The sequence below is a fragment of the Colletotrichum jinshuiense genome, chromosome 6, assembly GCF_051148585.1.
Source record: "Colletotrichum jinshuiense chromosome 6, complete sequence".
In the NCBI taxonomy this organism is placed as follows: domain Eukaryota; kingdom Fungi; phylum Ascomycota; class Sordariomycetes; order Glomerellales; family Glomerellaceae; genus Colletotrichum; species Colletotrichum jinshuiense.
This window is the reverse complement of record NC_139313.1, coordinates 3,453,842-3,466,301: the sequence shown is the minus strand read 5'-3', so window position 1 is coordinate 3,466,301 and position 12,460 is coordinate 3,453,842. Positions and strand designations below refer to the sequence as shown.

Here is a 12,460-nt window from a genome sequence, read left to right as displayed (position 1 = left end):
CACGAGCGTCTACCAAATCGGCCGGCCGACACACAGCTAGCTACCCGTAATCATCATGTCCAAGACTTTCTCGACCGGCGACGTTGCGTCGCACAACAAGCCCGAGGACTTGTACATCATCGTCGATGGCGACGTCTACGACCTCACAAAGTTCCAGGATGACCACCCAGGTGAGTTTCGCATCATCCCATCCTCATCCTCCTTGGGGCCACTTCTGACCTTCCCCGTTCAGGTGGCAAGAAGATCCTCCAGCGTGTCGCCGGCAAGGACGCCTCCAAGCAATTCTGGAAGTACCACAACGAGGGCATCCTGAAGAAGTACAAGGCCAAGCTGCAGGTTGGCTCTCTCGACAGCAAGCCCAAGCCCGTTGAGGCCGCTCCCCCCGCCGCCGCTCCCGCCCCCAAGAAGGCCGCCCCCAGAAAGGCTCCTGCCGCCAACAACGAGGAGTCCGAGCCCATGGACCCCTTCGGCGACCTGATTCCCTACGCCGACCCCAACTGGTACCAAGCTGTGAGTTCACCGTGTCCGCAATTCGATTTCATGTCCAGCAGCATCTAACCTGTCGTCTGCAGTACCACACTCCCTACTACAACGAGACACACGCTGCCCTCCGCACAGAGATCCGCGAGTGGGTTGAGACCAATGTCGAACCGTTCGTTGCCGAGTGGGATGAGAAGAAGGAGGTCGACCCCTCAATCTACAAGCAGATGGGCGAGCGCGGATACCTTGCTGGTCTCCTCGGTGTCCACTACCCGACCCAGTACACCAAGAACACCGTGGCCTCCGTGGCTCCTGAGGACTGGGATCTCTTCCACGAGATGCTCCTGACTGACGAGCTCTCCCGCGCCGCTTCCGGTGGCTTCGTCTGGAATGTCATCGGTGGTTTCGGTATTGGCTGCCCGCCCCTCGTCAAGTTTGGCCAAAAGGCCCTTGTCGACCGCATTCTGCCTGGCATCCTCAACGGTGACAAGCGCATTTGCTTGGCCATCACCGAGCCTGATGCCGGTTCCGATGTCGCCAACCTGACTTGCGAGGCCAAGCTTAGCGAGGATGGCAAGCACTTCATTGTCAACGGCGAGAAGAAGTGGATTACCAACGGTATCTGGTGTGACTACTTCACCACGGCGGTCCGAACAGCCGGCCCCGGCATGAACGGTGTCAGCTTGCTGCTCATCGAGAGAGGTCCCGGTGTTACCACAAGACGCATGGACTGCCAGGGAGTGTGGTCCAGCGGCACTACTTACATCACCTTTGAGGATGTCAAGGTGCCCGTCGAGAACCTGCTCGGCAAGAAGAACCAGGGCTTCAGAGGTACGAAAACCCAGACTCAAGTTTTATCCTTGTCCCCCCCCACTGATTTTGTTTTCTAGTCATCATGACCAACTTCAACCATGAGCGTATCGGTATCATCATTCAGTGCATTCGGTTCTCTCGTGTCTGCTACGAGGAGTCCGTCAAGTATGCCAACAAGCGCCGTACCTTTGGCAAGAAGCTCATTGAGCACCCCGTCATCCGCCTCAAGCTCGCCCACATGGCCCGCCAGATTGAGGCGTCATACGCCTGGCTCGAGAACCTTATCTTCCAGTGCCAGAAGATGGGTGAGACCGAGGCCATGCTCAAGCTTGGTGGTGCCATTGCCTCTCTCAAGGCCCAGAGCACTGTCACCTTTGAATTCTGCGCCCGCGAAGCGTCACAGATCTTTGGTGGTCTGTCGTACTCGCGCGGCGGCCAGGGCGGCAAGGTCGAGAGACTTTACCGTGACGTGCGCGCGTACGCCATCCCCGGTGGTAGTGAGGAGATTATGCTTGACCTCAGCATCAGGCAGAGCATGCGTGTGCACAAGGCACTGGGCATGAAGCTGTAAGCCGTAATACGACAAGAGTGGGTCAAGGGGCGAGGTGGATTTTAAGACAATCATGTCATGTATGAATAGAACAGCTTGGAAATCTTTCATTTGTTAAGGCGTTTTGCATGGAGGCAAAACTGGGTTCGGAGTCTAGATGAATACATGGCTCATTGATCATTAATCCCTCACATATCTGGTTCCTGCCGGATCTTTTCAACGGTCCTTATGACTGATCACTACAGGTCGGATAGAATCTCAATTATGTTCCCCGTAATCATACCCATCCCGCAATACAATGTCTTCAACTCCATCGATCCTTACCTCTGCAACATTGCCCCCTGCCCCCCTGGTGGTGCGAATGCAGCCTTGTGAGGCCGAATGCGCCTTTCCCAACATGGGCAAGCCGGCGACGAATTTTGTCTGTTTGCGGCCACTTCTTCCATGACCTGGAACCTCGCAGCAAACCAGGAAACCAGCCAACAAGGGATGAATCGCCGCGCAATTGATTGCTAGGCAGGGTGAAAGAAAGTGCTACTGCTCAACATCTTGATCTCATCAAACTTCTCGAAGAGAAGTTTCGAGCGCCTGCCTGAACAGAAGACCACTCAGAAGCCCAGTTTCCGCAGCTTGTGTTGACACCATCTGCCAATATGAATGACATGAAAATAGAATGTCGACAGTGTAAGTTTCTCGTGCGGGGGTGCTGGCCAAACTTTGAATGAAATAATACCTCTGATGCACACACAGGCAGACTGGAATGTAGGAAACTGGGCCGGTTTGCCCATCGGCAGGGGCACACATTGTCCATGACGATGTCGCAAACCCTGGGCTTGGATAAGCCTGCTCTTGGCGCAAGTGAGGCGCTTCCCAGCTGTACGGATGTGTTGCTTCTTCAATATTCACACCGCCCTGATTGCGCCTCGTTATATTCCGCTTTCCCTCCTTTGTCAGCCGGGCTGGACCTGAACCATCTCTATTCAAACCCGGGATAGATATGGAGAAACCTACACACACCACACAGTTCTGGTGCTACCACGGAACAGCCGCCATACCTCGTGGCGCAAATTGTCTCACCCTTAAAAAGAAGAACCGATCTCGTCCGTCCGAATCCGACGAATCCTCACCGAGCCTCCCGAGCCGGTCCCAACTCGGTTCCTTCGCTCCCCCACGCGTCCTCGACGTTCGCCCCCCAGTGTACGCAATAGAGGGTACAGGCCTCCGTCTTTACCAATTCCGTCGCCCGTCGTTGCCGACAGTCCGGCATATGGCGCCGGCCAAACGGTCCAAACTAGCAGAGCGCACGCGGAGCGCACGCCACCCCTCGACTGCTCCCAGATACCATTTGCCATCTCGCCCCTCCGGCATGCTCTTGACCGCCCTCCAAATTCGTCTAGAAAATGCTCGACCTTCATCCTGCGCCCTGTTGCAAATGACCGTTCCCGGTTAACTGCCTGTCCACCATGTCACCGACCGCTATAACAAGCGCCCCCCTCGGGCCGCCTTTGAGCAGCCCGTCCTACTCCGTCCTTGCAAGAAACACAACTCGACAGCCAGCACCTTGAGCCCATTCACTGTGAATCGTTCGCTCCGACACTCGCTTTTCCCTGCCACCCGCGCTTTCTCGAGCCTGTGTACTCGACCCGACCGCAACGCTCGCTAGGCCCGCCTGGCACCCGGTTTCTAAAATGGTCTCAACCAACATCATCCGCCTCGTTGCCGGCGCCGCCATCTTGGCCGGGGTCAACGCCCAGTCACCGTCCGTTGTTATCGTCGCAGTCACCACTACAATTAGGCCTGTTGTTACTATCACAGTGACCGGCTCCGTGAGCGATACAGCCTCTACCGGCAGTACCAGCAGCATCAGCAGTATCAGCAGCATCAGCAGTATCAGCAGCATCAGCAGTATCAGCAGCATCAGCAGTATCAGCAGCATCAGCAGCATCAGTAGCAGTAGTAGTAGTGGCAGCAGTAGTGGCAGTAGTAGCGACAGCAGCAGCAGCGGCAGCAGTAGCTCTGGCTCATCTTCGGTCTCCTCCATCTCGACCGCCACCGCCTCATCTACCGCCTCTGTCAGTTCTCCGACAATCTCGTCGGTCATTTCTCAGAGCACAGCGTCAACATCAGGCATCTCCACCTCCCTGACCCTCCTCTCCAGCTCCAACACCAATTCTCAGACGGCCGCGTCCATTTCATCCTCTAGTAGGTTGACGAGCAACAGCAGCCGCACCAGCACCGCCACCAGCATCCGGCCCTTCAACAACACCACCGCGACCATTCCGCTGGCTACCTTCACGCGCTGCTACTTCAACGGCACCTGCTCAACCATCACCCGCAACGACTTGCAGTCCACCGCCCCCGCCACCATCTCCAACAGTTCGGTCCCCTTGTCATCGACCCGTTCTACCACAACCTCCCCGTCCCCGACTCTCAGCACCAGTGTCACCAGCACCAGCTCCGCGTCATCGACTCCGACCAACATCAAGATGGCCGGCGGGCCTGCCCTGAGGACCGTCAGCGTCATGCCGTTGGTGGGCCTTTTATGTGCGTTTGCTGTTAGTTTCATCTTCTTGCTATAAAGAGTTGGAGGTGTGTTTATATATATATAAAAGAAGGCGAGAGAAGCGGGAAAAGGTTAGGGGGGATGAGGTATGAGAAAGCGTGTAACTATAATCTAAAAGTTCGGTTCCGCCTCCGTCCGGATGGCCCGCTGGGACTACCCCATGGCCATGCATTGGAGGGAGAAGGATTCATGAGTATATATATCTCCACGTAGCGATTATAGTAAATAATAATTCCTAATCAGTGCAATATCTTGGCCCCCAAGCCTGTCTATACCAAGCGTTGATCTGACGGGGCCTTAACAACCTCTCGAGAGAACCTCTGGTTTGAGACAGCTGCTTAAGCAACCTAGCTAGTGAATCCCAGAGAGTCTGCTGATAACTCCACTGATCATTGCAGTAAAGATATTTAAGGCCAAAAGTTTCGTTTTCAGCAAATAATTTGCCAAGATAGTCGATTAAGACAGACGAAAGGAGTGTTTCGCTGGACCCGGGAATCTCAGGGCAAAACAGATGTCGCGTAGGGACTTAGAGTGCAGACATCTCTTCGCCAGCTTCGTCCATTTTACCTTCAGCACTTCTAGATGGTCTGGTATATTTTACCCAACCATCTCATGATCGGTTTCCATATTAGTCAAAGCTATGAGTAGGAAACATGGAGGGCTATTAAGAGATCCTGTCCGTTTAAAGCTGTTGTCGTCATTTGCTTTCCTCATATCCCACTGAGCGATTCCCGGGTGTGGTCACACGGGAACACATCTGACAAAGTCACTTGGCCTGATCTTGAGCAGAAGATATCCCCAGCACGATTGGCGTGTTGGATGAGTTTACTGAACGAATTGTGCTGTGACCGTGGGAGTCCTGACCACGGTTTCGACAAAATCAATAATCATTTCGAATTTCGGGAGATGAAAGTGAACAAGTCTTGTGACCAGTGCAGACTTTGGAAGGTTCGATAGATTGTTATGACACCCAGAGCTGGTACGTGGTGTGGGCAGCCATTGACCTTTGATATCGTAAAGTTCCGTCTCCGAATTCGGGCAGCCCCCAAGATGGACCATCAACATGCCTTCATTGCGTGTTGGGTTCTGCACTTACAAACTATAACATTGTTTCACAAAACACTCTAATGGTTTGTGCTGTTGTCAGAATCGCAATGAACCTTGCAGCTTCAGTGCCTTCCGGTGTAGAGCACGACTGGAAAGTCGATCAAACCAAGAAAATTCTTGCCTCATATTACGGACATGAATATTTTCCAGCTGAAGTTCCCAACTGCTGACGCTTCGCTGCTATAGCTGCACTAGTTTACATCGACTCGCCCGATGCTAACGCCAGCTTCGGCCCGGCCCCGGCAATGTTGATCTATTCATCGATCGGGTTCTACACGGTAATTCCCAAGGCGTTTTTATCTCTGATGAGTCTACAGTTGCCAACGTCCGTCGGCTTTTGGGGGTTTTAATAACCTCAAGCATTTTACGAAGTTTTCGATTGCTTACTGTTGGTATCGATATAGAGGCCTGACAGCAGAGGCAAGCCAAAGCTCGCTGAGCATGTAAATCACGGGTGGTCATAAAAGTTCTAACAGACCTCAGTCCTGAGTTCCTCCATATCATTGTTCTCCGACAACCGGGTGGCTTCACTAGCTGTGAGACTCGGCACATACTGTCTAAGAAAACTAGTGGAGAGCCTCAACAATCTCGTGAAGAAACTGATTTGTCACAAGGAGACCTTTCCTTGGGAGAGTGTCGCCTTTCAGAACCCCCAGTTTCAGAAAGCCTACACCCTCAAATCGTAAATTTGTTCCTAGAGGGAAAGCAATTAGATTTTTCGAATTGAATTCCCATGCCAAAGCATAACAGTTTTCGGCATTTTCCCAACCCATCCATCCCTCTACCCGTTTCTCGACCGGGAAGACTTCTGTACGCAGGCTTTGGGTCTTTTCTAGATTAAGTGTTTAGTTTAAACCGGTTGTAATCTTCTCCGTATCATTCAGTGCTGGCCTTGGGAAGACAATTCTTCAATGGCGAGAGTTTCGTGCCGAGCACTGGCCAGGCGTGGAACTTGTTCCGGGATTCTGTTGGTGCGTTGTCCGAGGTTCTAGCACCGCCAGTGTCTCTTATCAATCTTCAGGTATGTCAACTATCAACTCTCTTCTGTACTTCGTGCTCTATACTTTTTTCTTCTTTAGCCCATCTTTCTGTCTTCTCAGTTTGACCTATCTAAAAAGAACTCGCCCTAGGGGTTAACTGCTATGGTTAGAACACACACCAGAATTCCATCATGCTTTGTTACGAGAATGACCCAGACAACCACCTGCGGCGCCGGGTCGGAAAAAAGTCCTGGGTTCACAGCCACACTCCGCTGGGGCAAGCGGAGTTCCAAGAACCAACAGATCAGGGGCACCTTTGTCCTTCAGTTACATCAACTACCCTACACCAGACAATCTCCATCAAGCGAACAACATTGGTATGGGTGAACTGAAGATCCTTTGTGGTCGGGTATTTCCAGATTGGGATGAAGGCGTATGACAAGGGCCCAGCAATGGATGCTGTAAACGAGTTTCCAACTTGTATTTCTGTTTTACTAAGGAGAGTATTGAAATAACCAAAGTTGATTTGAATATCAAGAGGAGAAAGTCAACAGGAAAGTCAACAGGAAAGTCAACAGCCCCGATCATTGAGAATGTCATCACAGATTCGTATAGCTCCAAGGAGAAAAGGAAACCCGTTGCTGGGTTCTTAAAGTAGCTCCCTGCAATGTCCTATGACCTTGGGCAAGGAAATAGGGGAAAGCACCAACACATGGTGAACAGATGAACGCGGGGTTAGACTTTGCCAGCGGCCGACACATGAAATAAAACCACACAGCTGGCAATATAAACAGAAGGGTGCCCGTTCCTTTGCCTCTACTCCCGGTTTACTCCTTTTCTTATTTTTCCATCCTGCAGTCATTTGTCTGCGCGGTTGCGTTTTGTCTCCCTTCTGTATTTTGCTAAGGACACCTTTGGGAAACAAGCCGGCATCTAGTGTTTGTCAACATAGTAGTTCGAGTGTGGCTCTCTCCTCAACTGGAGTACAAGACCGAGACCGTTTGATTGGCCGAGCCCCGCACTGTCGGAAACATGACGTTTATTGGCGATGTATGAGAGGTATCGAAGAATAAGCCCCGCCATGCACCTGAAAAGTGGCAGCAAAACGAACTCGGAGCAGCGGACAGACAGCAGAAATCTTGACCACTTTTATCACTTCCAACCTTTTACTTCATTGACCAGCAAGTCCACTCATACAAACCATGACCATCATCCACGTTGTAAAGTTTCAATTCAAGGAACTTATCCCACAGGACGAGGTGAATAGGGTACGTTTTAGATCCGATGCTAGGGGACTGGTGTTTGGTTCGAGAGAGGGGAAGGAGAGGCGGACAGGACGAGAGCAGTGACGGCTGACGCTGATCAGATATGCGAGTCGATGCTTGCGCTCAAGGACAAATGCATCCACCCGACATCCAAAAAGACGTACATCAAATCCATGGTCGGAGGGCTGGATAATAGCCCCGAGGGAATGCAGAGCGGCATCACGCATGTGTTTGTTGCCGAGTTCGAAAACGCCGAGGACCGAGACCATTACGTTTTCAAGGACCCGGCGCACCTGGCCTTCGTCGAGGAGGCGGGCAAGGTGATCCTCAAGGCACGGGTCGTTGACTTTACGCCGGGCGTGTTTTGACGGGGGGTTCGGTTCAATGACGGGGAGACTCGAGTCGGCTTGATGTGGCTCAACAACCACCACTCACGACAATGGCTTGGTGTAGCATGACATTGTGGTTCCACCGGGCAATGTGTATCTAGCCACTCGCCTCACTCACCCTGTCACACGGGCGAGCGTGATAACTCGTTTCCTCTTGCTGAAAGTCAAATGGCATCATGGTGCATGGGGAGAGGAGAGGAGTCATACGGAGAGGCAAAGAGGATATAATTAATTACCTAAGGTGCTGGCTCAGGCACAATAAGAAAGGTGACGGCATGCAGGGACGAAGGACAGAAACAAATAACCAGGGTCCAAATGCGGTCTTGAGGCCTTGGGGCCTCAGATCACCCTGCCGTCCGGAATCGCTGCCTGAGGGCCCAAGCCCGTGACCCAATCACGATTATTGGTTGGCGTCCAATCAGGTCTCGATAATCGAATATTCTCCCTCCCTCCCACTGATGCAAGCGGGGCGTGCAAGGTACCGGGATCCAGCGTACGTCATTGCCGGACGCCAGGAGAGGTACCTGGTTCGGTGCTGCGCTGCCCACCACAAGCCCCGTCACTTCCCATTCCCCTCCGCTTCGCTCCCCATCCTCTCCCCCACCAGGCCTTTCTTTCCTTCTCCAGCTGGCTGGTTGTCTCTGCAAGGGAAGGGAAGCTGGGAAGCACAAGGTACCGCGGTCTCGAAGGGGCCCCCCACCCACCAACGCCCAGCACTTGCTTTAGCTTAATCTGGTACGCTTCACTTTCATGACTGAGCTGGCTGGCTGGCTGGCCTAAGGGACTGTCCCTGGAGATTTCTCCCTACGCGAGTTGCCCTGCTTCTACAACTTCCACGTCGCCGCACTCTCAACTTTACTTCTTTGCATCACGACCAGTGGCAACATGCAGATTGCTTCCTTAGCGATACCCCTCTGACCGTCGATAACATCCCGCACTGATCCATCCATCCCTACTGTCGCCGATACCTGATAACCCCGCCATCGAGCTAAAGCTACCTGACCGTTTGCGACGAACCGCCCTTGTCCCGCGCATTCCTACACCAAGGGTGATCCACGAGAACGAGCTGCAACCTCATCGCTACCCAAACATAACCGGACCTCCATCGTCCACTGCTTCGTCCTTCTTCCTCGTCGTCACAAAACTAACTCGCTCTAAACGCCGCCCATCACCAAGCAACCATGACGCAAGCTTCGCATCCCACCTTCATCAACCTCCCCCCTCCCACCTCCAATCCAGACACCCCGTCTGAGATGCCGTACGTCGCTCCTTCCTCATGGTGACCGGACTTTTCTGGCCTAGCTAACAATTTCTGTTGCAGCGGCACTCCCACGAGCACCACCACGTCCATGTCTGCCCTCTCGACCACCGCTATTAAAGATGGTCACCGAGGTCACTTCCCGCAGGGTCCAGCCGGCAGCCGTGGCCATGCCCACCATCCTTCCACTACGAGCCTAGAGGCCGAACGCGCCGATCGCATCTCCCGCCTCGCCGGCCTGGAGCGAGTCTCGACCCTGCGCGCCCCGCCGCACCAACATAATACCGGCTCCTCCCTTTCTCCCCAGACCACCCCCACCTCTACCGGCTTCCCCGCCAACTACCCGCCCAGCACACACCTCACGCCTGCATACTTCGACGCCCATGGCCAGCCTACCGCCGTCACCAAGATGAGCACCGTCGGCACCGCGAGCGCCACCGAGAGCTATGTTGGCGACGACAATGAGACCCGCACCGCTCCCGGCGAGCAAGACGAGGACATGTTTAGCATGGATACCAACTACCGTGAGGCTGACTCGGTCAACAGCATGGGCGCCGAGCCCGAGCAAATGGACGAGGATGTGACGACGCGATCCACTGGAGGTTACGACGATCGCATGAGCGATGATGGTTCCGCCAGCCTCGTGGGCTTCGGCGAGGGTGCCAACAGCACTGTGTCTGGCCCCATCTACCAACGCCGGCCCATTCCCGGTGTCGCTGGCCAGGCCGGCGGCGTGTGGGGTCTGGAGCGCAGCGCCTCCGGTCTCAGCGATGGCATCCCGACGCAGCGGAACCGCGACGTGAACATGGGAGGCGACACCCCGACCAGCGCCGCCGCCATGCAGGAACGTCGAGATGCGCGAATGGTGGACGGCACGACCGTTGATGGCGCCGGCGTGCCCAGTGACGAGATGTACGTCGACACCACGAACAAGGGACCCGGTTCTGCCCCTCAACCCTCACAACCGAATACCAGCACAACCCCCACGGCCCGCGATACCGCCGAGCGTCTGCTTCGGGAACGCCTGGACGGAGGTGAGTCGCGGGTAGGCAATGCGGCGTTGGGAAGCCCTCAGAGTGGAGAAGCACTTGGCAAGTTTTATTTTGAGGAACGGAAATAGGCTCCGTTCTTTTGTCTTTTTGCTGGAAGACCAGTAGACGCCAAAAGTCTGCTGATGGCTGTATGTCGTTTATGACGTTGGGAACTCGGACCCGAGTGTCCGCTTGTATGATTTAAACGATACATCTGTGTTGGAATGGGAAACGGTTTGGCTGGATTGCGCGCAACGAAAGGCCTGGTCTAGGTATGGCTCCTGAAATACAAGTTTCTGATTATTATATATCGCCTGCATGTTTGCTGCCTGTTTGGTTAATGGCTTGCGATGCTCGCTGTTTCTGTGAGCAACTGGTCATCCGATTCATCAAGAGCGCACTGATCTCACTGAGACGAGACGACTCCCGGTATGTCAGAATTACTACAAGGCCGCAGTATCAGGTCTTGAGCTCTTGCCAACCAATCTGTCACAGCACGAGATAGGAAATTCCTGTGGCACCCGAGAGTAGATAAAGTAGATGGCTGCCAAGAACCAGGGAGATCGATGACAGAACCAATGCTGTGGATGGCACTGAGAAGAATGTTGAACACGTCGAGGATTTGCGTGTTCAAGGATAGTTTTGTCGACCTTGATAATCATCTTCCAAGGTTTGACAAACATGAAATAGACTCTAACACTCTTGCAGATGATGTTAACGAGGGCCAATGTAGTCTGATCTTGTGGCGTGGCTGCATGAGCCGCAACCATGATGCCGAGACCAGAGCCAGTCAGCCCGCAGGCGGTTTGTCCTGGTTCGTCCGGCTGAATGATAACCGCATCGATTACTCAGCTTCATCTGCCGGCGAACCTCTTCCCAAATCTCTGCCGTAGGATCCTCCTACTTTGAGGTCTTGGGTGGTGCGCGACGCCGTCAGTATTACTGGTGATGCATTTGGGGCTAGTATCTACAATCCAGCAAACACGCCGTACCAAAGAGACCAAATCCTTCCTCATATTTGTTATATCGCCCACCTGGCCCTTACCACGGCCAAAGAAGAGTCTTAAAGGGCACATGTGTTCACAGAAAAAAAAGGTCAAAAGGCACAAAAAAAGAAACCAAAAAGAATTGAACATGTGCTGAATCGAATGCCGGTGCCCGATCTACTGCTGCTCTAGGGAAACATCTCAAACCGAGCATGAGTCACGCACTCAAGCCGTTTGACCAGCTGGCCAGAGGAATTGTTGAGAGGTGAAGCGGTTAGGTTGTTGCTAAAGGATTGCGCTTTCCTGCTGGGAAGTAAGTGATGGTGAAGCTGAAAGCCAGGGCAGGAAGGAGGTCGGCCAGTTCCTGCCGGAATAGCTACTGACATATGATCAAGTGGGGACACTCTCTTTGCAAGTATCCCAAAACATTGCAGTGGCTAATCAAAGTCTTGTACACACGTTACATTTCTCATTATAGCCAGATGCTTGGGGGAATGTGAAGCGTGCTTGATACATACGGAGAGACAGCCAGTAACGCCACTCGTAACAGAGGACACCAAAGGCTTTCATAAGTTTATAGAGACTGATAAATATTGCATATTTCTTGTGATGGTCTAAGTGGCAGAGCTATGAAAAAGGATGGTCGGCTTAAGCTCCGATGTTTGCAGCTTGAGATACTACCCTCATCATCCTTCTACCTCAAAGGTATTCCCGACAGTCCATGGTCCCCCATCTATGACTACAAAAAGTCTGTAAGCATTTTACAACTCTTCAGAGTTGTACGAATGTGAAGGACGCCAGGGCTGAAAATATTAGCCAGGGCCGTAGATAGAACAGGCCGGCTTCGTGCCTAACAGCAACCCCACCATAAGGAGTCTCCTGTTTGGATCAACAACCACAGCAAACAGCTTACCGAAATCTATCTCGCATATACCTCAAGCCCGCATGCAGTCCGCTGGCCCCGTTTTTACTTTTAGCCTGCTGGACGAATATGTCTAAGAGAACAAAGGCATCAATTGTGGTGATAAAAGGGTGTGG

General features: G+C 53.1%; 4 protein-coding genes across 4 annotated transcripts; all 4 read left to right on the top strand.

Moving 5' to 3' along the window:
* Positions 1–55: 55 nt before the first annotated feature.
* On the top strand, positions 56–1,864 carry EsH8_VI_000900 (acyl-CoA dehydrogenase/oxidase; the record flags this gene model as incomplete). Its single annotated transcript, XM_083272153.1, has 4 exons — positions 56–170; positions 233–510; positions 573–1,311; positions 1,371–1,864. The coding sequence occupies 4 exons, from the start codon at positions 56–58 to the stop codon at positions 1,862–1,864; spliced, it is 1,626 nt and encodes a 541-aa protein (XP_083127327.1).
* A 1,667-nt stretch (positions 1,865–3,531) lies between these two features.
* Positions 3,532–4,422, top strand: EsH8_VI_000899 (uncharacterized protein; the record flags this gene model as incomplete). Its single annotated transcript, XM_083272152.1, has 1 exon — positions 3,532–4,422. One exon carries the CDS (start codon positions 3,532–3,534, stop codon positions 4,420–4,422), a length of 891 nt encoding a protein of 296 aa, XP_083127326.1.
* A 3,273-nt stretch (positions 4,423–7,695) lies between these two features.
* On the top strand, positions 7,696–8,126 carry EsH8_VI_000898 (Dabb family protein; the record flags this gene model as incomplete). Its single annotated transcript, XM_083272151.1, has 2 exons — positions 7,696–7,761; positions 7,860–8,126. The coding sequence occupies 2 exons, from the start codon at positions 7,696–7,698 to the stop codon at positions 8,124–8,126; spliced, it is 333 nt and encodes a 110-aa protein (XP_083127325.1).
* A 1,202-nt stretch (positions 8,127–9,328) lies between these two features.
* EsH8_VI_000897 (uncharacterized protein) lies at positions 9,329–10,525 on the top strand (the record flags this gene model as incomplete). Its single annotated transcript, XM_083272150.1, has 2 exons — positions 9,329–9,405; positions 9,469–10,525. 2 exons carry the CDS (start codon positions 9,329–9,331, stop codon positions 10,523–10,525), a joined length of 1,134 nt encoding a protein of 377 aa, XP_083127324.1.
* Positions 10,526–12,460: the final 1,935 nt, after the last annotated feature.